The 25,273-nt window shown below is 44.3% G+C and overlaps 2 protein-coding genes across 3 annotated transcripts in view; one reads left to right on the top strand and one right to left on the bottom strand.

Moving 5' to 3' along the window:
- The first annotated feature begins 2,461 nt into the window (after positions 1-2,461).
- On the top strand, positions 2,462-13,779 carry HNRNPAB (heterogeneous nuclear ribonucleoprotein A/B). Of its 2 annotated transcripts, XM_020998526.2 has the most exons (8): positions 2,462-2,632; positions 2,768-3,088; positions 4,751-4,919; positions 6,703-6,861; positions 8,044-8,175; positions 10,523-10,676; positions 12,904-13,056; positions 13,140-13,779. In XM_020998526.2, exons 2-8 carry the CDS (start codon positions 2,799-2,801, stop codon positions 13,211-13,213), a joined length of 1,131 nt encoding a protein of 376 aa, XP_020854185.1. In that variant the 5' UTR covers positions 2,462-2,632; positions 2,768-2,798; the 3' UTR covers positions 13,214-13,779. The 2 variants fall into 2 exon arrangements, with proteins under 2 accessions (XP_020854185.1, XP_020854186.1); XM_020998527.2 differs by lacking the exon at positions 12,904-13,056 and having other exon boundaries at positions 2,463-2,632.
- PHYKPL (5-phosphohydroxy-L-lysine phospho-lyase) overlaps positions 13,462-25,273 on the bottom strand; it is a 27,210-nt gene continuing 15,398 nt past the window's right edge. Inside the window, 5 exon segments of the mRNA XM_078150284.1 lie at positions 13,462-14,487; positions 15,570-15,633; positions 16,577-16,707; positions 19,167-19,256; positions 19,893-20,047. Of these exon segments, the coding sequence (XP_078006410.1) occupies positions 15,584-15,633; positions 16,577-16,707; positions 19,167-19,256; positions 19,893-20,047 (426 nt within the window). The 3' untranslated portion in view covers positions 13,462-14,487; positions 15,570-15,583.

The following is a 25,273-nucleotide window of genomic DNA, read 5'->3' as shown; positions in this document are numbered from 1 at the left end:
TCTCCTCTCTAACAAATTGCAAGGACTGTATCCCAGCTTTCTCCTTACTGGTGAAAGTCAGATATAGAATAGCATTTTTGCATGTTGGCTTCTCCATCTTTTGAGGGATGAAACTATATTAAGACAAATCAAGAAATGATTAGCTGTTCTTCTTTTTTGGCCAAGAGAGAATTCCAGGACTTATCTGCATAATTGAAGTCTACCAACACTGCTATGCTAGATCTCTGTTCCAGGCTTGCAATATGCTTTCCAAAATTTTCAGCTATTTCTTCCTTCTCTCTGTATTGTACTCCAGTAACAGAATCATTTGTGTTTCTGTCTCCAGTGATCCTTACCCACAGTCTGTCCATCATGCTTCCGTTCTATGGATTTTAGATTTCCTTACATGACTGTAACTTTTTTATGTACAATGCTACCTCTCTGTGCCTTTCATCTGTTCTGTATTCTATAACCTTTCTAAAGCCAAATTCTGGTTATGAGTCTCATCCTACCAAGTCCCAATGTAATCCTCTTAAGTAAAATTTGCCTTCTTCTATTAGGACTTCTAATTTATCTTGCTTATTAACCACTGTGCATGTGTGCATAGACAGCTAAGACTGGATTTTATTGGCTCCTTTCTTGGATTCAATACCCTGTGAAATTTTGGGTGTCACAACTGCTATTCTTTTTCTTACGTTGTAGCTATTTTCATCATAGCTAGCTTGGTGGATGTACATACTTTTTTTCCTCTTTCCTTTTTCAGTTTAAAGGTTTATTTGTTTTTAAGGTTGCAGGTTTTATAGGTAGGGGAAAAACCCAGTTGGATAAGGAGATTGAAAATTAGGGAAAGATGATCTTCACAGGTGTTACTATGGGATAATGGAATATTACATATTGTTTGTCTTAGTTGACGTATTGGTGTTTCGCTGAACTGCTATTTTTTATTGTTACAGGGAATGATTCCCTGAGTAGGGTAGAAAGGAGGCATAGATTCAGAAATGAAAGTGACATAAAAACAAAGTATATCAATAAAATACAAAAGAAAAAAGAAAGATGATTGAACAGGAAAGCTCTTGGAGGAAGCAGGAGGGGATGAGGGCAAGACATTTAGGTCTTGGAATTGGTGTTGGAAGGAGAGGGCCACTTTATGCATTATTAAATGACTAGAGAGAATGCAAGCTTAGGTTGAAGTGACTGAGAATATAGAGTTGTGGAGAGGGAGCTCAGTTGGATGACCTCAATTTTTTCATTGACATGAATCCTCTGCTGAGAGGGAACCAGGAAGTAGGTGAACACAAGTTTTGAGAAGACAGTAGTAGTAGGCTGGTCTCATTATCAGACTGACAAGTAACTTTAGTACCATCCTGCTGATAATTATAGCTCTTAGTCTCTTTTTCCATGGACCCTTCCTGGACAGTCGTCCTGATAGCACCACTGGACCCACATTTATTCCTTACAAGACAAGCAGCTACTTCTTCCTTAGAATATCTAGTCACCTCCTATTCATGGACAGGATCACTGCATGCAGTTGTTTGAATGATTGTCATAAGGAGAAGGGATTAGATTTGTTCTTCATACTAAATTGTAAACTTCGTAGGCACAAAGGTAAGACCTGTGAGGGGGAGATTATCTTTCTGAGTCCAGTGCTCTGTATAAAGGGACTGCACCTGCAAATTAATTGCTATGGGGAATCCTTTGGTGAGGATACTCCCTCTACCCAGGCAGGTAAGCAGCATCTCTGTCATTTAAGTCTTCTGAGTTGCGTAGCACACCAAGAAGGACTGGGGTCACCCAGGAAGGACTTGATCATAGCTTCTTGGTTTCGTGGCCTGCTCATCGTCTACTGCCTTTCACTCAACATAAAGTGGATGCTAAATCGAGGTTTGTTAACAGTAACATTTCTTGCTTGACCTCAATGGTAGAACCAAGAACTCTAGGTATGACTTTGTTAAGACTATTAAATTGCAAAGTCTAAATTCCCTGTCATTGTAAACTTCCAAGCAGAGTCTGGATGATCTTCTATTGGGATCCTTTTTTCAGGCAGGTGTTGCACCATCTGCTCTCAGGAAGAATTTTGGTATTATGGGTCATGAGTACTCAAATATATTCCAACACTTATGGCATTAGAGCTGCTCTGGGCTCCCCATCTTAAAAGAAGCACCTGGGCCTGCACCCGCAGACTTCCTGCAGGCCCTGGGCTAAAAGACCGACCCACTACCGACCCTACTCCAAAGCGGCAGGATAGGCAGAGCACAGAGAAGAGGAGGCCGCCCGCCCTTCAGGCATTCGCGGCCTAAGCCACGGGCGTGCGTCTAAGGTGAGGGACAAAGCCCAGCCCTGGGCCGAGACCGCGCTGCGCAGGCTCGACCAATGAGAGGCCGGGAAGTGGGTGACTGGCAGAGGCTTAGAGCCAGTGAACGGTCGTCTTGTTGCGAGGTGGCCCGGGGCTCCGGTATTATAAAGGGCGCCACGAGTTGGCATTGTCAGGCGGCCGAACAGCACAGGGGCCGGGTGGAGGAGGGTGGGAGGAGCGGGAGCTCTGCGCCGCCGCCTGCCGGGAATCGGAGCGAGGGGCCGGCGTCTGCGCCGCGGCGGAGGCCGAGGCCGCTTTCCCCAGGCCGGCCCGAGGCCCGTAACGTCACTGGGCGGCGAGGTGAGTTGCGGACGGGGATCCAGCCGGGCCGCGCTTGAGGGGGAGGGGGTGCGGGGCGCCATCACCGCCGCGCCCGGGCCCGCGTCTCTCGTCGCCGGGCCTTACTGAGTTCATTGTCTTGCTTGCTCTTTGCAGGCCTTTCCCCGCCGCCGCTGCCGGGGCCACTATGTCTGAAGCGGCGGAGGAGCAGCAGCTGATGGAAACGGCCGCTACTGAGAACGGCCATGAAGCCGCCCCCGATGGGGAGCCTCCGAGTGAGGCCGCGAGCGGAACCGGAACCGGGACCGGGACTGGGATTGGGACTGGGACCGGGACGGGGACCGCGACCGCGACCGGGAGCGGGAGTGGGTCCGGGGCGGCGGCCCCGGTGGCGGCGCCTCCTGCGGCCCCAGCTGGGAGCCAGAACGGGGCCGAAGGAGACCAGATAAACGCCAGCAAGAACGAGGAGGATGCAGGGTAAGGACGGACGCGGCGGCTCCTCTTTCTCCCCCCCCCCACTCCTCTTCTCGGCTCGGCTCACCCCTCCCCCATCTCGCCCGCGCCCCTCCCCCACCGGCTCTGGGGGGGCCCTCGCGGCCCCGGGCCCGGCTGGGGGGAGGTGTGGGCGCGCGGGCGGGGCGGACAATGCGCGGGCCGGGCCGGCCCCTCGGCGGCGGCGGCTCCTCCTTTGTTCTGGGGCTGCCTTTTGTTGGCGCCATGTGGTTGGGGGGAGGGGCGGGAGATCTAATTTGTGCCAAAGGAAAAGGCCCCTCTCTCTTCCTGCCCGGCCTTGCTGCCCGCCCGCCTCTGACGTTCCTCGGGGCCTAGAGGCCGAAGCCCCCCCATTGTGGTGGGGCTGCTGCGGTGGCTATCGTTGGAGACTTACGAGCCGGTCCTTGGCACTTAGGGGCTTGGCGGGAGTCTGCAGTCACTGCCTTCAGTTAGAAAAACTTTAACTTTGCTCGTCTACTAAATTTGCTTGGCAGAGACTGCTTTGGTTACTGGGAGGCTTCGTTAAAGCCTCAGATGAATATTGGAGTTGCCCCGAGGTCTCTTTGTGAGAATTTCCTCTTTTGGCTGGCTGAGAATGGGAAGGAAGACTTAGTTGTTTCATTTGTCTGGCCTGCTCAGCATGGCTACTTGACTAGACTTTTCCCAAGGTTTACAAGAAAGAATCGGGGCGAGTATAGTATGGAACGTGCTATTTCAGAATGATTGAATAGAGAACTATTAAGTGCTTGCCGTGTTCGGGGCACTGTGCTAATAATCGTGCCTTGAAACCAGATGGTCTTGGATTTTTTAGAGTTTGAAATCCCTCTATGTTAAAGCTGTTTCTGTGCCTTTTTAGCACTCCAAATTTGGATGGATGATAACCCAAGGCTTTCTAGTGCATTTGTTAAATGGAATAAAACGGAAGAGAGTGTCTTATCTCCTTCTGATTGACCTTGGGTGTATTTTACACAATTTCAGTGTCTAGTGCTGCTTTTCACTGAGAAAGTCTGCTGGAGCAAGCACTTTTGAGTTTTCAGTAATTTAAAGGGGAAAGGTCTTTGGCCTCCAGGGCCCCCTCCTTTTTTAAAAAATATCTATAGAGGATATCTGGAACAGGGATCTAACACCAAGTTATCAGAAAAGTGATGGCTTTGGTAATTGTTGCTTTTATACTCTTTCCTTTTCTAGTTGTGATTACAAGCAGTCAGCTCCGAATTCTTCCTGTTGTTAATTTAGAGGCAACTTGCAAAACCTTTTCCCTTCCTACTGTGATGTTCTTTCCTTCTCTGCTTTTTGGTTCTCTCCATTCAGACTCCTGGAGGTGTTTATTAAAAAGAGAAGGGAAAAGATAATTTATTTTATCTTTTTTACTTTTGCTGCTGTCTTGTAGTTCTGAAGGTTTGATGGAGTTGGAGGTTGAATAGCAAAATTTCAAGAATAGAGCTTGGTTTCATTTACATGGGGATAGATAGTTACGTTCTTTCGATGAATGAAAGTTTTTGTAGTCTACATAAGCTGTTTCTTGTTTGGAGTGTCATTCAGTATTCTGGATTTCTCTCCAAACTGAACTTGGAGCTTATCTCATTTTCATTTGTTTAGGTCAAATGTGCTGTTCTAATACTTCCTCCTCCCTTCATGCAATTTCAGGAAAATGTTTGTAGGTGGCCTCAGTTGGGACACAAGCAAAAAGGACTTGAAAGATTATTTCACCAAGTTTGGTGAGGTGGTTGATTGCACGATAAAGATGGATCCTAACACAGGAAGATCAAGAGGTTTTGGGTTTATCCTCTTTAAAGAATCTGCAAGTGTTGATAAGGTAAGAAATATATAACATACAGAAATAAATGTATCAAGTATCAAACACTATTTGTTAGTCACTGTTTACTGCTACTTTGGGGGTTTCAAAGAAGCCTCAGACACAGCCCCCTGCCCTTGAGATCACCATCCAACTGGGGACGGCATTTACATATATAAAAAGAGGTCTGTGGGTGAGATTAAAAACCCAAAAGACACTAAACTCTGTAAAAGTTTAAGGGGGGAGGGAAGCTCAGGCACAGAGTACAGGTCCTGAATAAGCGTTGTTGAACAGTTGAATATTGGAAGAGATATTCAAAAGTAACTCTTAAGGGACGGGTCTTGTTGCTTCTTAGGCACTTTTGTCCTAATTTCTATTATAGTTATTTGGGTACTTGTTTCGTCCTTCCTGTTATATTCAAGAGTACGATTTATACCCTTAGTAGGTACTCCTAAATTTGTAGTTGAACAAATAAAAGACTGAGAAGAGAAAGTGAGGTGGTGAAGGTGGCTAAAATGAAGAGCCTTTACTGAGGAAAATGCTGTTGAATAAGGCTAGAAAGGGAAGGTAGGGTGGGGGTCAGGTTATAAGAGACCTAGAATATAGTGGATTAACACTTTTCCATTGCTTAGAGGATAAAGCCCAGTTATAAAAGCAAAAATGACAGCTAGAAGAGGATTTAAAGACCATCTACTCTTGACTTTGTTCCCCCTTCTACCTTATTCCATATGAGGAAAATTGGCTGGGGGGGTGGGCGGGCGGGAACAGACCCTTGCTTGAGATGCCACAGGTAATTACAGAGCTTAGAACCACAAATGATTGCCAAGCCATTTCACACTCTCTCGAGTCTTCTCTCTTTCAATTGAACTCAACGTATTTTGGGTACCTACTATATGCAAACCACTGTGTGGGGGTAGGAGGATGGAGAGCAGAATACAAAGATAAAAAATGATTCCTTTTCTGAATTAGCTTGCCTTCTACTTGGAAATAGAGCATATACAAAGGTATATGTTCTTTGTTTTAAGTCTTCATTTCTGGCCATTAGTTCTTATTGTTAGGAAAAACTTTCTGGCCACCTGATGATTCAGTCCTATTAAATAAGAATTTATTAAGCACCGTATGCCAGGCAGTGGCCTAGGAGCACTGAATTTAAGTCCTTCCCCTCTAGGAGCTTACATTCTATGTAGAGATAAAGATAAAAACCATGGGAGTAGTCTTCAGAAAGCTAGAGAAGTAGGAAGGCTGAGGAGAGAATTTGATCTAATGGAGTAAGCAGTTTCAGTAAAGTTTTTGAGGACAAGTTAAATGACAGGATGGGGGGGTGGTTCAGAAAGTAGTGAAGTTACTACCAAGTCTAGAGAATGAATAGGAAAGTAGAAGCAAGAACTTAATGTTCTTACTTGGGGGGAGGGGCTTAGAGAGATAATTGGAATTCAAGAGTTTTCATAAAGGAACAAGGGCACAGACACAGATGAAGGAGTTAGTTTGGGGTAAAAGGAGGGCTGGCCATCTCATTGTTTGAGATATATTTTTAGATATGAAGAGAAAAGGAGATGAAAACAGATTAATGCAGCTCTTAATCTTAGTAAAACAGGAATCAAGGTTTATTGATGAGAAAAGTTGGGAGCTTGGGGTGGGTGATAGAAGGTATCTCCTGGATTTCCTCATACTTCTCTAGTCTACTCACCATCTTATTCTTGATTATGTAAGGTGGAAGATTCTTTGTGGGGCTAGGCCAGGAACTTCTGAGTGAAATAGATATGAACCTTCCAGGAATTTAAATTTTCTTCTCAAATATTTCCAGGTTTTGGATCAGAAAGAACACAGATTAGATGGACGGGTAATTGATCCCAAAAAAGCCATGGCCATGAAGAAAGATCCTGTGAAGAAGATCTTTGTTGGAGGACTTAATCCAGAAGCTACAGAAGATAAAATCCGGGAGTACTTTGGAGACTTTGGAGAGGTGTGTGTCTAACAGACTAACTCTACACTCAAATATCCAGGTAGAGAGGAAGGGGCTATTATTAGTCTCCGCTGGAAGTCTAGTCCAACTAACTGATTATCTGCTGTATAACATTTTGGAAATGGGCTCATAGAGTGGCTTCTGCTTGAACTTTAGTTATATACTTTTGGAGAACTTTTTTAGTTGTTTGGAAGCATCAAAGTGTATTAGAAAGATCTCTAGACTTCGAGCTATGAGACTTGAGTTTGAGTGTTGGCTCTGATATTTACTTGTTATATGACTTGAGTGATCGATCGACTTAGATTCTCTGGGACTGATTTTTCCTCATCTACAAAATGGGGCTATTTAATGCTGTTGGAGTTAAGTTTTTTGCCAACTATAAAATTGTGTGCTGAAATCTGCCTGTGTAATTTGTGCCAATCATTTTGTTTTGGTCTCAAAGAATACGATAACTAAGAACAAATATGAATCCTCTTTGATATGACAGCCTTTCAGTCCCTCTTGAAGACAACTTTATTCTCTTCCCACCCCTGCAGTCCTTGTAACCTGTCCCTTTCTCCAGTCTTCATATTAAAGATCCTCAGCTCTTTCAGCTTATGTGGCATGATGAATCCCCTCAGCATCTTGGTCATTCTTCCTTGGATGTGATACACACTTTAGTTTACTGAAAATGTCATTCCTAAAATGTATCCTGAGCAGAATATAATAATCCAGGTGTGGGCTGAGCCAGAAAAGAGGACAGTAAATAGGTCTAATACTCTAAATGCTGTTTTTATTAGCAAAACCATCCTCTTTTTCACGTGTACTATTCTCGAGCCATATCTTTCCCATTGTTTACTTAAAAATCAATTGCATGTTACCCATATTCAGTTAAATCCTGATTCTGTCATCACAGTATATTAATTCTATCCATGGATCATAGCTATATTTGATGAACTTTCTATCTCTGCTTTCATTCAAGCAATTTATAAACATGTTGAACAAAATGAAGCCAAATAAACACATTTAAAACACCTTGTTTTTTTTTAAAAAACCAAAGTTGTTATTATAGAAATCTTTTTTAGATTTTATATTATGGGTATTTTGTACATAAAACCTCAAATTTAAGTAGCTTGCTAAAGGCTGGAGTCAGACTTTATATCTGAGGAATTCATTTTGAGTTCTGATGTGCCATGTTTCCAGATTGAATCTATCGAACTTCCAATGGATCCAAAGACAAACAAAAGAAGAGGATTTGTATTCATCACCTTTAAAGAAGAAGACCCTGTTAAGAAGATTTTAGAAAAGAAATTTCATAATGTCGGTGGAAGTAAAGTAAGAAATCTGGATTTATACCTAGAGGAGTATTGCTTTTCTCCTAGGGGACTGCTGCTATTCTAGACTTGCCTCGATCTAGTCATTAATGTTTGCCTTGTACTTAAAAGGCTCTGGGGTTCTGTCACTTCAATCACTGGCTATTGGATAAATTCCCCACTTGCCAATTAAGGCTTTCAAACTCTTTAATTAACAGCAGTAGATGAGGATATGAGCTTATCCTTCTAGTATTTACTGAGCATCTCTTATGTGCCTAGGTTTGTGTTGGGTGAATGTCTGAGATGAGAATCTAGTCCCTAAAGCACTTGTCTTACGACTCTTCAAGCAGCTTAAAGTCTTTCTGGGTAGATAAGATATGCATGGTTCTATTTCATGTGTTAAGACTAAATGGTTATCAAACCTCCCATTCTCTTCCCCCCAAAAAAATAAAAAAGGGAAGGAAAGCACAAAGCACAGCATGGGCTAGGGGAAGATTTATTTGCAGAGGTGAGTTTGAATTGATATTCCTTAGAAAAGAGGGCAATTCCATGTTTTTGGATCATCCGATCAAGAGCCTAAAGGCAAGAATTAATAAGCATGGCACCATCCAGTGCTGGATGAGTGGTCAATGTTGAAGCACCAGGAGGCAAGGCTGGCTGAGTAGGTTGGGCCCAGGAATCACTGAATGGGTATTTTTAATGTTAGATTGCCTGAGGTGTGCAGTACAGAGAATGGTAGAAGCAGTCATGAAGATTTAGGTGAGGGTCTAGACTAGGGGTATGGCCAGCAATCAGTGACAATTCCTACTATTAAATCATTAATGAGTCAGTCTAACCAGTATAGAATTTTAGAACAGGAAGAAACCTTGGGGATCATTCAGTCTGGGGTCCCCAAACAGTATGTTGAGATCCTTCATTCTCCATTTGCTAAGGCTTTTGTTAAGAGTCTCAAGAAGAGAAGCAGAGCCTTTCATTGCTATTGAACTGTGACTTGGTTGCATCAAAGTACTATTGAATTTGAAGGAAAATGCTCCCCTAATAGTTGTTTTGGGCAGGGGGAGATTTTTGGTGCTAATCTGAGCCCCTCATTTTACAGATGAGAACTTGAGCTTCAGAGTGGGTGAGGTCCCACTCTGGTCCCAGAGTGAGTTAGGGGCAGAGTTAAGCTGAATAATAAATGTTCTTTAACCTGGATTAGGTGAGTCCTTAAGGCCTGGAGGTCCATGTCCAGTAGAAATTTGATGCAGGTACCTGCCTCTTGATTAATGGCCCACATCTTATTTTGGAAGATGTGTTGGATTTCAAGACCTAGATTCCTATTAAAATGTCATGGCTTGAGAACCATCAGAGTTGATGGCTTCTGACTATGCCACACCTTTTCCCCTATCAAGGGGAAGAAAGAGGTATCATTAGTCCTCTGAAGCTATTTAATCTGAATTCTTGAGTATGTTCTTTCCATTTATGTTATTGTGGTCATTGTATGTATTCTTTGGGTTCTACCTTATTTGCTCTGTATCATTTCACACTATTCCATGTTTCTCATTGAAATTCTCAATCATTTCTTAAGGTACAGTAATTCTATTGCATTCGCATACTGGCTTATTCAGCCATCCCTTAATCAGTGGGCAACCACTTTGTTTCCAGCTTTTTATCAAAAAAAATGTTGCTATGAGCACTTTGGTAGGTAGGTATGTATATGGCCCACTGTGATTTTTGCCATATATCAAGCGTGGTGTCAACCCCGAGCTCTACAGAAGGTACTTAGCAGCAGCCTTGCAGTATTAAAACCAGATGTATTAACATGAGTCCAGCTGGGCTTTGTAGATAAGGAATCCCTTGGGCTCCTTAGCACCCTGGCTCAATCTGTCCAAATCTTTGGAATACCCCTCACCGCTAATGTCAAGAACCCTCCAGGGAAGCCTTCCTTAATGACTGTAGCCACTGCCAATGAGCTGGTCCTTCTTTTGGAGGCTTAAATCATTTTTTGTGCAGATAAGGAACACACACTCAACATAACTGCTTTCCCCTAGGAAAACAACAGCTTTGGTTTTGGTATCCTTGTTTTCTGGGCAGGTGACTTGACCTGTTAAGCTGAGGTAGTTTGACCTTGCGTATATGCCCTGGTTCTCATTTGTGGAGAATCAGAAAGGCCTCTGATTGCTCTGGTAGCAGATAGTTGCGTTGATCCAAAGGCTTCTGGCCATATCTGTGGAACTTTATTCAATAGACGACTTGAGTTCTTTAGACAAGACTTTCACTATCAGGGATAACTTATTTGATAGGGTCACATTTGGTTGTTGCCTACTGGAGAAAAAGTGCAAATGCTCACTATTTCAGAGCTTGATTTGTGTTTTCCTTTTTCCTTTCAGTGTGAGATCAAGGTGGCCCAGCCTAAAGAAGTGTACCAACAGCAGCAGTACAGCTCGGGGGGCAGCCGAGGAGGCCGGAGCCGAGGGAGTAGAGGATCTGGAGGTGGCGGCGGAGGCAGTGGAAGTGGTGGCAGTGGAGGCAGTGGAGGGGGAGGTGAGTGAGACATGGATGCCACTCAGACTTCCTAGCAAGGCAGCTTTCTCTGGAGTCTGCGTTAGAGCTGTAGCTGAGGCCATGACAGAATCCTGGAGTAAGATGATGGCCCTTCCTGCCTCTGGTCTTCAGTTTTTGGCATGAGGCTTTTTTAGTTTATGGTGTTGCCTCAAGTTCTGGATTTTTGCCCTGTTTCCTGCAACATCAAGAACCATGAGGCTCTTGGTGTGGTGGTGGGAGGGAATGATGGAATGTCAGTTGTGTGTCCAGTTTGATGATGGGGGGCCATCATACTGGAGCCATAGTGAGATTCAGTCATTGAAAGTGTGGGGTAAGGGAAAGAAAGGAGAGTAGGGGAAGAACTGGCTCAAAAAAATTAGAAAAGGGACCATTATGCTGCAACTCCCCTTCACTTAAGGTAATTTGCTCCTGATGTGAAGCTTCTACCATGGACAAGGCACTGCAGGGATAACTGGAAAAGGAATGTTAAAGATAATTCAGTTTTGCCCCTATGATAACAGATGAGACAGGTCCAGAGAAGAGAAGAAAGTGATTTGCCCAAGGTCATGCAGGCATAGCTAGGATAGAGGATCTGTTTACAGTTCCATGCCTCATGGCCTTTTCCTACTTTTATTGTTGTTCAGGCTCTCCTCCCTTTCCTAAAATGCCTTCTCCACTTACCTAACTCATGTGCATCTTTCACAGAGAAAGGTGGGACTATTTTGCCTTGAAGTGTTTACTATCCATTACCCGCCATTCTTAAAAGTTATAAGCTGTAGTTCTTGTTTGCTTTACAGCTCTACTGAGGACAGCTGGTCAGCATCCTCTTTTATTTGAAGGTCATTATTAAATTGGACGCTCAGCCTTTTGTTTCTCTCAAATTGGTTTCCTATGGTATAATTTTATAAAACTTGGGCCTACACTAAATTGTAGCTGCAGTAGCCAGTGTCAGCTGCTTTCCTTGATTTTGGCTTTGACATCCTTAATGCTGCTTTATCACTCTATAGCTTCCTGACTTTGGGTTAGGTTTGTCTTTTCCTAACTAACCTCATAAGTATACTATGTATGGTGCAGGTGAAAATTAGATCATTTCAAAAATGTAAGGAATAAAGGAAATTGTCAATTACTTAGCCCCTTCTCAGAACTAAGGAGATGTTATAGCATAGTATGGGAATTGGAATTCAGGGAATTAAAAGTTGAAGAGCCATAGGAGAGTGGATTTAAAATCAAGATAGGGATTTTTTTTGACCATGGGCAAGTCCCTTTCCCTCTTTTGGAACCTGCTTCCTCTTTAATGAGGGAGCTCTACTAGATCATCTCTAAGTTTCTGGTAGTCTGAGTACCAGTTTGTAGGTCTATTCCCAATCCCATAACACCATTTAAAGTCCCCTGATGCCTCATCATGGTGTTAAAGGTGAATCTGGGTTCTTTGAGGTGATGCCAGAAAAGTTTGAACTGGCAGCTTTGATTAAGCTATAAAAGGCTTCAGTTTTGGAGCCAGCCATGTGTACTGTATGTTTGTCTGTGGACCAGTACTGCTAAGAATGGAGAGATTCATCGCCTAGGCTGGCCTTTGGGATCAGTGAAATTTTTGGTCACAGCAACTCTTGAGGACCAATTACAGAGGATTGTGGTCTGTGTTGATGGAGAGTTTGGGCTGACAGGTCAGATTCTTGAGGTAGACATTTCAAGCTTTCTTCATCCCTTTTAGGCTTTGAGCAGGCTAAAGCTGGACATGGCATTCTAGTCTGACCCTCCTTGTTACAAGGTGGCTTAATAAAATTAATGGCAGGCTTGGGACTCAAACTTATGCTAGCATTCTTTGGACTGTACCATGCTTCCTTCATTCTTTAGTAGGATCTGATGTGTTAAGACTTCCTAAATTGATAATTAATTCTACTGTGCTGGGGGGACAGTGTCTGTCCACCGTCTGGCATTATTGATGTTTAGGGTTAATTACCCATTTGGACAGTCTTAGGCACACATACCTACGTATCTTCTGTACAGTGTTACTGATTCTTAAGCAGGATCAGTGTGATATTGGTACTCTTAATGCAAGTACAGTTTTGGGTTGAAAAAGCCTGTATGGAGAGGTTGCAGGAATTCCTCTCTTGGGCAAACTTGGTCAGAGGCATGGTGCTGCAGGCAGGTTGGTATGCCTTGGTCCCTTTTTAGCTTCCCTCTTTACATGGGCTAAACAGAACCCTGGGCCTTGCTTCCTCTGCAGCTCAAAGTCAAAATTGGAATCAAGGTTATGGCAACTATTGGAATCAGGGATATGGCAACCAGGGCTATGGCTATCAGCAAGGCTATGGCGGTTACGGCGGCTACGACTACTCCCCTTATGGCTATTACGGCTATGGACCAGGCTACGACTATAGTAAGTAAAGACCAGTGTGGGGTAGAGCAAGCAAGTGTCCTGTGCCGGGCTTCTTTAATCAATCTGTAATGTTTTCTTTGTAGGTCAGGGCAGTACAAATTATGGAAAGACTCCAAGGCGTGGTGGTGGTCATCAGAATAACTATAAGCCATATTGAGGCAGTCCTGTGCGGTATGCAGCGGCATGCTCAGTGTTCAGAGGGACTGCACACGTTTTATACGGAAATGCTCTAGGTGGACATTAAAATTATGTACCAAATTTAACTTTGCAAACTTTCTATGGCCTGTTCAATGTGCATCTTATTTAAAATTCCCCCTTGGAAAATGTCTTTCATGTTGAATATTTACAGATCTCTAGTTGTCTTAGACAGTGTGTGGTGTGTAAATGCCAGTCTTAAGCAAGATATTAATGAATGAATTTATTAATAGGTTAAACAGCAGTGATTTTGAGGGTCTGCTTAAAGTCCAGCTCAGCCTCTTGGCTTGAGCATGGCCTCTGCAATGCTCTGGTTGTACAGATGAAAATGCCTCCTTTTTTTCACCTTTTTATTTTATATTGTTTGTGTCATACATTTCCGGCAATGGAAGTGTTAATTTTACTGTACTTTTTGGTACCTTTTGGGAATCTAATGTATTGTAAGGTATTTTACATGTGTCCTGATTACCATGACATGGATATTGAAGCTATCCTAGCTTTTGAAATAAAAAATTAACAAAAAACACACCCCAAACCAGCTAGTGTGCCATTTCTTAATCTTCCAGCTTTTAAAAGAATATAGACAGATCTCCCTGACATCTGACCACACCCGTCTGCTCATCCTGGGGGCATTTGGGAGTCTGTTTCAGGGACTAGGATAGTCTCCCACTACAGCAATTGTCCTTAAGGCAAGAGTCATTGTGGGGCCAAAGGTTAGGTATACAACTTGAACAGATAAATGACATGTTTTAATTTTTTTTTAAAAAATTAAAAAATATATATAGGCATTTCATGGTAGTTTCAATTGTTGGAAGCAAATTTGGACATTTTCAAAACATTCCATTGAGGAAGACATTTAGGTCTTCAAGCTTAGTGTAAGACCAGAGCAGAGTTAAGTTGTTTGCCCTAAGGCAAATCGTAGAAACCATTGTTATATTTTCATCTTCCCTATTATTTTCTTTTCTGACCTTAATGGGACATTTTCTAACCACTTTGACCCAGCGTCTGACTTTAATAGAGTGTGGTTATGTATACCTAAAAATGTTTGTATGGGACATTCGGAAGTATGGGTCTCACTAGCTCCCTCTGCCTTCCAGTGTATAGAAACAAACACTTTGGTTTTTAACAGGTCCAATCCACGTTACAAGGTAAATTGTGAATGGGTTGAGTTTAAATTTCTTCTTATCTTGGCTGTCAGGGCTCCCCTCTTCACCTTTCAGAATAGTCTTTTTGAACCTAAAAGTAAAAAGGGACAAGGTCAGGGCAAAAAGGTGGCTTTCAAATGATTGGCCAGTAATAAGACTTAACTTATTCCCTTTATTTGGACTGGTGAACTTTTATCACTCACTTCACTTGGCAAGTTTATCCTATAGCTTTATTCAGATAGACCCTTTTAATGAAAACATTAATACATCAAGTGAAACCATCCCTTGAACAGCCAGATGCTTCCTGAGGTTGGAGAGACAATGATTTATCTATGTAGCTATAGGTAATGTAGTTCAAGGTGGAAGTAGAGAAAGCTAGCCAGAAGAAAGATTGCTATTGGCTTAGGGTCAAATGGAAGACTTTGCCAGTAACACCTTGGGGAGGGTTCTAGACAATCTTAATGTTGTCATCTATAAAAATAGGGGGTTGGACTAGATGACCTTATCTAATCCACAGTCCTCTTCCATTCTTAAATTCAAACAGATTTTCCTGTTTTCATGAAAACAGCAGAAACTGTACTGCTTCAGGATTTGATCCAGTCTTGGTTGGGACAGAAGTCCTAGGTCTTCCCATCAGGGTGACCACAGGGCACTGTTGGTCTCCACTTAGTCATAACACATTAACATAACACTGCCCAGTTTTGGCCAGAGAGCCACTTTGATTTCTGTTCCTAGGCTTTAGATGAAGTTGATTGGAACCCTAACTACTTTCATGTACGTGGGATGTTTGTGCATTGCCCCACTTCCTGGCAGGGCATGCCCTCCACTCCCCCCCATTCCTATAACCATGATAGGCAAGGAAGACAACAAGTGGGGCCCGAATGAATATTTACAAATGGGAGTGGTAGGGACTCCATCCCAGATGTTGCTCAGACTTAATAAAGTATTCACAAATGCCTGCTAGATAAGAAATTTTTCAGTAGGTGTAGGACACAGATCCCTAACCCTAAGGGGGGGGGGTGTACAAAATAGTAGCCCTTGTCAGCTCTTTTGTGTGGGCTAAAAGGTGTTTTAGAATTATGAGGGCAGCTCTAAAGTGCAGTGAGGGGCCTCAGTAAATGATCTGCTAGGATGAAAGCCACAAGAGTTGAGTCTCAAAAGAACCACACTCACCCAGGGTTGCCAGGTCACTGGGGACATTGAAGGGTTTCACAGCTTCTCATCTTCTCCTCCATTTCTGGGGATATAGAACGAGGTCAGCTAACATGCAGAACTGGTTAAGCTTTCAAGTTATAAGTGGTTGGGGCTGGTGGGGAGTAAGAAAGGAAGTGGGTATGTGGTAAATGAATAAATGAGCCCATTTAATTGGGGGATTTGGGAATTACACAGTAAGTTAGTTCCCTCCTCACATCAATGTGAGATAGCCCCGGAAACAGACTGACCTGAAACTAATTCCCCATGACCAATAGGTCTGTCTGGGAATGTTTTCTACTCGATCTAGAGGCTTCTATCCCACAGTAATCTCTATTTGCCAGTGGCATAATAACCACTAGCATTTATATAGCGCTTTAAAGTTTGCAAAACACAAATACCTCATTTGATCCTAATGTAGGTGCTATTAACCCCATTTTACAGATGAAACTGAGGAAGTTAAGTGACTTGCCCCTGGGTCTTCCAGACTCCATCCACTGCACTACAAGTTTTCCCAACTATGCTGTGAGCTCCATTGCAATTTGATGTCCAAAACAGTAGGGGCATAAAAGACAAGTTGAATTTTGGGTGGAATTAGAATTCACTTGGGGAAATAACAAGATGTTCTTTAAAGATGCAAAGCTATCTTGGCATATTAAGATAAATCTAGGTCTTCCACTAGAGATTTTAGGAGCTAGAGACAGTGGGTTTCCTTTAACCCTGTTATCAACTCAGAAGTGATACTAGACCTAAAGTCCACAGAAATTCCTTGTGTGTGCCCCTCACCTCCTGGGCAGCAGGACTAGCCTATCCCTTGAGAACCCAACCATCATGCCCAGCAGTAGGTGAGTTTCAAGAATGAGGATACTACTGCCTGAAAATCAAGTCATGCAAAATGAGGTTTTGTTTGCAGGTTCCCCAGTTTCTTCAATAAATACTGAATAACTACCAAGTGTGGTGACTTAAATAACTACTGGCCAAAGTCTCACCTGTTAAAATTGTGTCAAGTGTGTTCACAACTATTCTGGCATTGTCCATGTTGAAGCACATTGGAGGCTTAAATTTCAGGACATTTCTTCCGGGTCCATCAGTGCTCAACAAAATACAGGCATCTTTTAACCTGGAAGAACAAAATGATCTGAGAAGGCAAGCTGTTGAAGTTTTGCTTCTCTTTCAGAAGATGATTGAGTGGCCTAAAGGCAACAGTCTTCTCACACCAGCCTGGTTCTGAAACGAGGGCAAAGGCTACAGAGAACATTTCCTATGTCAGCTTCCCATATGGTCTGTCCTGAACCCATGCGAGTAGTGGGCAGAGTATTTGTCCTTTGCTTTCCTTCTATTCCCTTGATGGTAGGGAGGATGGAGAAGGGAGGAAGGGGAGATTGTCCTAGTCCCATGCTCATGCAATATCCAGTGATGCAGGGTTCAGTTTTGCAGTCTCATCCCAGCAATGGGTGTTCCTCTGAGGAGGAAGCTCCAGAGATTATGTCCAGACCTGAGGACACCTCACAGTTTAACACATAGCTAGGGGTTTGTTTGCAAGATCAGATGACAGTGGCACAACTCAGGTTCTAAATATTTGGCCAGATATCATTCCCCCTCAATCCACAAAAACTGAAGTACTTTGGGGGAAAGGTCAACTCCCCTGGAGTGAGGGCGGTTTCAGGTTTTGAGATACAGCCATCACGTGGGAGCCATCTTGTTTAATCAAGGGTGAATTGAGTGAAGGACAAGACATATTTTGCTTGATTCGGGTAGGGTTGTATGGGTATTGCTAGCTTCTACATATAGGAGTCTATAGGGTTATAGCTAGAGCTGGAAAGACCTCAGAGGCCTAGACTAACCTCATTAAACAGTTGAGGGGACTCCAGCTAAAGTGACCTACATAGGGAATGAGTAGCAGAGTTGGATTTGAACCCACATCCTTGTATTCCAAGGAATTACTCATCACTTTTCCCCTTGTAGTATGTTATTTCCTAAGGCTAATGTTAATTCCCATTAGAATGTAAGGGTCCTGATGGAAATTCATGAAATCCCGAGAGCTAGATAAAGCAGCATGGTACAGTTAGTTGATAGAATCAGCCTTGGAGTCATTGAAACCTGGGTTTGAGTCTCATCTCTCACACATCCTGGCTGTGTGACCCTAAACAAATCATTTAAACCTCTGCCTTGCCCCCAGATAACTCTAAGACTATGAAGTTAAGGAGAAAGTGGTTGATCTACACTGGGAGAGGAAATTCCTCAGTGAGAGCTAGCAGTACCAATATAATCACAAATCAGGTAAAACCTGCCCCGCGCCCCCCCCCCCCTTTTTGTCCAGAAGGCTGAAAATGTTTACCAGATGCTTTGGGGTCTGAAGTAGGTTTCTGAGAAGGGAACAGAGCAGCTGTTTCATAGCACAGGGTTCTAAATTGGTAGTGCTGTAAGTTATTACCAGTGACCTGAAAGGTCCTGTCCATTGCAAACTCTTGGGGCCAGGGGAAAAAAGTATTTTTGGAGAGTTAGTTTTAGGAGCACTGAGAGGGTTGCTTCCCTTATGTTTATATTCTGTATATTCTTCTTTATGTATGTGTAATCTCTCCCATTAGAATGTAAGCTCCGTGAGGGCAGGGTCTGTTTCTTGTTTGTCTTTGTATCCCCAGAATCTAGCCTATAGTAGGTATTTAATAAATGCTTGTTGGTTGGTTGATGAGTTGATTCTGAACATTCAGTCGGATCCCAGTTCAGGTATGGGATGAAAAAGTGTCCATTGAAAACTGACTAGCCCCAGTCCCAATCTCCAGGAGGACGATTTGTGTGCTCCTGACAGGGAGCTCATAGAAGGAGCTCTCCAGAACAGCAGCTCACAGTGGTTCTTAGGTGCTGGTCCTGATTTGTCTTGCTCTTGCCTGTGGGGCCCGTAGTACACACATACTGAATTCTCCCCTGGTCCCCAAATTACTTTTATTTCTGCCTTTTTCCTTTTAAATGCCAGATTCTTGGGGCAGCTAGGTGGCGCAGTGGAGAGAGCACTGGCCCTGAAGTCAGGAGGACCTGAGTTCAGATCCGGCCTCAGACCAAACACTTGACACGTACTAGCTGTGTGAACCTGGGCGAGTCACTTAACCCCAATTGCCTAAAAGCAAAAACAAACAAACAAACAAAAAAAACCCCACCAGATTCTTTCCTAAGCTGCTCCTTTTCCAAACTTTTCCTTCATACCTTGAATTTCTTGCAGAGGCAACAGGCTGGGAGCTGACAGAGAGAGGAGGGCCCTTCCCAATCAGGGACCCCATGGATGCTGGGTTGGGTGTAGGAAGATATTTTTCAGTTTTTACTTTTGTTTTTATACCACCTCATTTGTAAATCATCCCTACCCAGAGAACCATCCCTTGTAAGGAAGAATACAAAAGAGGGGGGGAAAGGTCAGCAAACCTAACCAACAGATCAAATGAGTGACATGTGCAATGTGCCCCCAACCCATGGTGCCTTCACTTCCTCAAAGAAGTAAAGGAGGTCCATCTTTTCCTCTCTTTTGGGGAGCAAGACTGCAGATGCAGGAAGATATTTTAAAGGGGGAGGAAAAAATAACCTACGTACCTAGAAACCAAATAGTCAGCTTCCTCTGTGGCTGGTGTCCTTGTTGCCTCATCTTTGATTAGATCTACACCAATGAACAATCCAGCACCCCTGGAAAAAACAGCATTTTATCTGACTGAATGCTTGGCTCCCCTGTTCCTTGTTGGAAGACAGAGTATGGAATTCAGTTCACATCTCTTGAAAAAAGTATTGAATGAGTTTTTTAAGCCCTGTGGTACATAGGATCATAGAACTATAGCTGTGGAAGACCTCAGAGGCTATGTCTAGGCCACCCCCTTCATTTTACAGGTGAGGAAATTGAAGCTCAGGGAGCTTATGACTTGCCCAAGGTCACAAGTGTCAGAGGCAGGATTTGAACCCAGATCCTCGAGCTCCAGAACACTGCAATGATGATTCTCCTCTAGGGATGGCAGGAAGATTCCACTGGCTTGCCCAGGTCTGCCCCCCAAGAAATGAGGAAGCCCATAATAATAATAGTTCTAATAACTAACATCAGGCCCAGTGGCAAGGAACCTTTCCATCTAGATCTCTTTGGTGGTAGAAAGGGTTAGGGATAAGCAGCTTTAGAGAAGGGACAGGAGGGCAGTTCTGTGATAGGAAGATTAGGTAACTGGGTGACCCGGTCTTTGTGTGCTCTGCTCAGGGGTTAGGGCTGTGGAGAAGGTCCTGCCTGTTCTCCAGAAGAGTGTCCAAGACCAGGGTTGAGGGCCAAACCATCCAACTGACCTGACATCACCAATGATAGGATGCTTGGCCTTCTGCTGGTTCAGCAGCCCCATGAGGAAGTCTCCCACATGGGCAGCATGGGCCTGGAGGTGCTCCTTTTCTAGAACGTCCAGGACCGCCAAACCCACTGCACAGGAAACAGGACTTCCCGCAAACTGAGGCCAAGAGATGAGGGATAGCAATCAGGGCAGACAGCCAATGAGGAAAAGGCAGGGTGTTGAAGGCAGCGGACAGAGGACGTCTTGAAGGTGGGGTTCAGTGGCAGAGTGTGTGTGAGGTATTTGGAGAAAATGAATCTATCTGCTCTCTTTGGATTAAAATAGGGTTCCAGTAAGAGGCAAATAGGAGATAATGTCAGAAACCAATTCCCTGCTGGACATTTCAAACTGGATGTTCTGGAGACACCTCAAGCTCAGCACGTCCAAAACAGAACTCAGTATCTTTTCCCCTCCCAACTCTCCCTCTTCCAAACTTCCTTGTCTAAGGCACCATCATCCTTCCAGTGTCCTGGGTTTGTAACCTCGGCGTGAGCCTTGACATCCTTCCTTCCCTCGCCCCTACAAAGCCAGTCCATTTCCAGACCTTGTCGTTTCTGTGACCTCTGAATCTGACTCCTCTCCACCCACATAGCTAACCTTAGTGCAGATGCTCTTCCCCTTTCACTTAGATAACTTCCTACACGACTGCTTCCATAAGTGAGAACAGTGACTCAGTGTGACTAAAATCACCTTTACTGACTACTAGGATAAAATTGAAACTCCTCTCTTAAACACCCCTTCATAACCTGGCCCCAGCCTACCTGTCCAGCCTCATTGAACCTCAAACTGACCTTGCTATTGCCCAAACATGATCCTCAACCCCAATTTCCATGCCTTTGGCCTGGCCGACCCACATGTCTGGAATTAACTTCCTCCTTATCTTCTACCTTTAAATGTCAACCCAAACACCGCCTTCTGCATGACACCTTTCTCGATTTCCCAACTACTAGTGCCCTCCCTCCCAAGCTATCTTATATTTTATTTTGTATTTATTTGTATTTATTCACTTTGTGTTTATGCTGCATATATATTTATATATATACTTGTTTCCCTATTAGAGTGGAAGCTCCTTGCGAGTAGGGACTGTTCATATTCTTCATACTTGTATTCCCTAGAGCTCAGCATAGCACCTGGCATATAGTAGGCGCTTAATAAATATTTGTTGATTGATCGATTGAAAGGTAGGTTGGTCTCTTCAGTCTGTCACTAAGACCTGCGGTTTTGTTGTTTGGAATGCCTTGGTATCCACCCCAACCCCTCCATTCCCATTTCTGCCACCCTGGTCCAAGTGCTCATCTCACAGCTTGCATGACCCATGGCTTCCCAGTTGGTTGACTGCCTCCAAAAATTCGGCCGGACTCATCATCCCCAAATGCCACTTTTGGAATAGAAGCAATTCAGGGCAATGGTTAGAGTGCTGGGCCCAGAGTAATTAGCAAGACTTGGGTCCAAAGACTACCCCAGACATTACTGGCTGTTTGATGCTGGGCAAGGCACTTCACCCTCTTTCAGCCTCAGTTTTCTCAGCTCTAAAATGGGGATAATAGCACCTACTTCACAGGGTGGTTGTGAAGATCAATTGAAAAAAAATGTGAATTGCTTTGTTAACCTGGAAGTGCTATCTATGGATGCCAGCACTACGTAAATGGGAGATATTTTGATGCATATGCCACAGTTCCCATTCAACTATACTAGTGCTACCCTACTTTAGGCCCTGGAGAACTTGGTCTCTCCTTGGCCTCTTACATCTGCTCCTCACAGGGAGCTTGGTCTGTGCCTTGAACCTTGGTGTGAACCTGTGTGCCTTTTAGTGAAGTGCTCAAACTCCTGCCGAGTCTGTTTTCTCATTTGTGGAATGATCATCTCCGACATTCCAGATTCCATGATCCTTTGCACTTCCCATGTGCTGCTTGCTGTGGTCCTCTGCACTCTCCTTCCCCTCCATCCAGGCTCATCAGGCCCTAAACGTCCACCCCCACCTTGAAGCCTCGTCTAGATTCTAGGCCACCCCCTTGGTGAGACTTTCTGACATCATTGTTATCAGATTAGGGTCTGTACCACTCTATGGAGCACTGAATCATTCTCCGGTCATGGATCTAACTGCAGTCTCCATGAAGGCAGGGACAGTCTCCTGTCTTCCTCCTCTGCCCACTACAAAGCTTGATTCAATGCTGGACGAGGAGCAGGACTCAGTTACTTAATCCCTGTCACCAGTCCTTCTAGGGAAAGCAAGGGATGCTTGCAGATGGATTAGTTTTTCTTTTAAACTAAATATTTTGCTGGTACTATTTAAAAAAAAATATGGCTGTCACCAGGTAGCTCCTCCTCTTCCTCTCCTTACATAGAACACCCTTACAACAAATACGGCCAAACCAAATTCTGCACCTGTAGTCCACCACGTGGTCTCTCTGCTTAGAGAAAGGAGACATGCTTTACCTACAGTACCATGAAGTCACAATTAATCCTGTCATTGATCAAAACTCTGATTGCCTCTGATGCTGTTTTCCTTTGCATTGTTGTAGTCAATGGGTAAATCATTCCCCTGGTTCTGCTCACTTTTTGCTTTGCACTAGTTCATACAAGGCTTTCTGTGATTCTCTCCTTATTCCTTAAAGTCATTGTTTCTTAACACCCAATACTATTTCAATTATTTACCACAATTTGTGCAGTCATTTAAGTGGGCTGTTTTCCAAAGTTGAGCTATGCCAAGCCCTCAGTATAAGGCTGTTCTCAGGGTAAATACCATATCAAAGCAGCTGAGGTGTAGTGTTAAGTGGACTAAATCTGGATGGGAGATGGAAATTTGGCTTTGCTGCCTTACACAAAAACACTTCCATTCTTTGGCCTCATTTTCCTTCACCTAGTACCTGTGTGACCCTCAGGCAAGTTACTTAGCCTCTGTGGCCTCTATTCCCCTATCTGTAAAACGAGGAGGTTAGACTTTCTGGTGTTTGAAGCCTCTGTGATGTCATCTACATTCCTGTTCTTGGAGAGCTCATCCAATCCACGGCTCCTGAGCCTCCACAGGGGACGACTCCAGGTATACCTCTGATCCCAACCTCTAGCCCAGAAACATTTAACATTGAAAACTGAGCTCATCTTGTGTAGAAACCAACTCCTCCCCAGCCTCCCTATTCCTGCTGTCTGTCATCCTTTGTGAACAAGCTCAGAACTTCAGAGTCCTGAATCTTTCTTCACGATGTAGCAATAATCCATTCTTTCCTCTCCATCCCCATGATCACCAACTACCCAGATAGCTTCCTGCTTCCAACTGATGCTGCAAACACTGCCTAATTAATCCTAAAAAAAAAAATTGCTGTGAGATATCATGGGACAGTATAGGGTGCTGGGCAGAGAGGGAACCTGGAGGTCTGAGCACTGATCTAGGTCTGGGCTCTGCTACTAATTAAAAATATGGTCGTAGGTAAGTCATGTCACGTTGGTGGAGCCCATCCCCTTCCTTGGTTTGAGGAGGGGCCACATGGATGGCATAGTGGAGAAAACATTTAACTTGTCAGTCAGAAAAATTTGTATCTCTGACACTTAGAGGCTGTGTGAGCACAGGGTAAGGCACCCATCTCCAAGATGCAAAATGAAGGGTCTTCAGTTCCAGGGTCCGCTCCAATTTTCAATCTGTGATCCTCAGCAGCAACGTTAAAGGGTTGGAGTTGGTCAGGAGTTGGCAAACTACAGCCACACTCGCCTGCTGCCTGTGAGCGAAGAGTGGTTTTTATCTTTTAAAATATTTATTGTATTTCACACTGCAAAAACCACTCATAGCTCCAGGTCATACAAAAACCAGGCGGCCGGCCAGCCAGATCTGGCCCTTGTGGGCTGATCCCTGGACTAGTTTGTTCAGCTCTAAAATGTTGTTCTCCTGGCCACACACCTTCAATGGCTCTCCCTTCTACCTGCAGAGTCTACACGCCTTAGCCTCGGGTTCAAAGTCCTCTTACGATATAATATGGCCCTTAACTTCCTTCTCCACTGTATTTCTGAGCACCTAGCTTCATGGACACTCAGTCTCTACAAACTAGGTTCCTCTTTATTGTTCAGTCCTTTTGGGTCACGTCCAACTCTGTGACCCCATGGACCCATGGCATGGGGTTCTCTTGGCAAAGATACTGGAGTGGTTTGCCATTTCCTTCTCTGATGGATTAAGGCAAACAGGTTAAGTGACTTGCCCAGGGTCACACAGGTAGGAAGTGTCTGAGGCTTTTTACTGTACCTCAAACACATTAAGCATCCTAACCTCCTTGTTCTTGCTGTGACATGCCATGCCCCTTTCCCTATCTCTAAATTCTAAATTGGGAAGACTCCAAGGCCTAGGTCACTGCCTTCCTTCCTCCAGAAAGCTTTCCCAGGTCACCCCAGGCTGCAGAGTGTCTCCCGTGTGCCAGGGACATCCTCGCGTCTGGGAGAGATGCAAAGATAGAAAGGACATGGTTGCTGCCCTCACAGCTCTGAGGACATGAAAAGGAGATAAGATAAATACAGGAATAACTACAATATAAGACAGAACATAATAAGCACAGGACAGAGTATTCCCACAGTGACTGCTCCCTCCCTTGAACTCCTGTAGTTTTTATTGTCTGGCCCAGCTTTGGGCCATTACTCATGTATGGCCTGTGAAACCTACTTCATTCGATTGTTCCTCATTTCTCCCATTGTTAACTTTTCATGGACTACTGATTAATGTCTCATTTCCCCAGGTGAACCCTGTCTCAGCTCTCCCAGATGTGCTGCATACAGACCTCCCACTACACTAAGTACTGGGCGTTTGCTGGCCAGTCCTCGGCTCACAGTGCTAGGGCTGGAAGGGGACCTCGGGGACCATTCAGGCCAAGCCCCTCCTTTTACAGAAGAAGAATGTGGGGCCCAAGGAGGCGGGGGGGAACTTGCCTGACCTCTCACAGGCAGCAGTCATCAGAGGTGGGGTTTCAGAAGCTGGGTTTTTTCTTTCCCTAGAGCAGGCAGAGCACTCTAGCCCAGCAGGGCTCAGGCACCCCAAATGCAGGCCACCCATGGGCCACACAGGGCCCACCTGACACCAGGGTGTTGGTGCGTTGTTTTAGCAGAGGTGGCTTTTATCTGATGAGGTGGCACACACGAACTGGCAAAGGTCACCAGGGACCAGCCTACTGCCACTCCTAGGTAAATGACTGCTGCCAGGGTCCATGCTAGCAGATTTGCAAAGGTGAAACACAGTAGAAAGAGCACAGGCCTTGAAGTCAGGAGACACCTGCACTCAGATCCCAGCTCTGACTCTATTACATGAGCACAGCCCTGCTCCTCTTGGGGCTGTGATTTATTCGTCTATTTTTTTCAACCAGACCTGCAACT

This window comes from Phascolarctos cinereus, unplaced genomic scaffold (assembly GCF_003287225.1).
Source record: "Phascolarctos cinereus isolate Bilbo 61053 unplaced genomic scaffold, phaCin_HiC Scaffold_2;HRSCAF=192, whole genome shotgun sequence".
Classification (NCBI taxonomy): Eukaryota; Metazoa; Chordata; class Mammalia; order Diprotodontia; family Phascolarctidae; genus Phascolarctos; species Phascolarctos cinereus.
Note: the sequence above shows the minus strand (reverse complement) of the source record. Positions and strands in the feature narration are given on the sequence as shown.

Coding starts and splice junctions, on each gene's coding strand:
- HNRNPAB (XM_020998526.2), top strand. CDS start 2,799: ATGTCTGAAGCGGCGGAGGAGCAGCAGCTGATGGAAACGGCCGCTACT. Junction 3,089..4,750: donor AAGAACGAGGAGGATGCAGG/GTAAGGACGGAC, acceptor ATGCAATTTCAG/GAAAATGTTTGTAGGTGGCC. Junction 8,176..10,522: donor ATAATGTCGGTGGAAGTAAA/GTAAGAAATCTG, acceptor TTTTCCTTTCAG/TGTGAGATCAAGGTGGCCCA.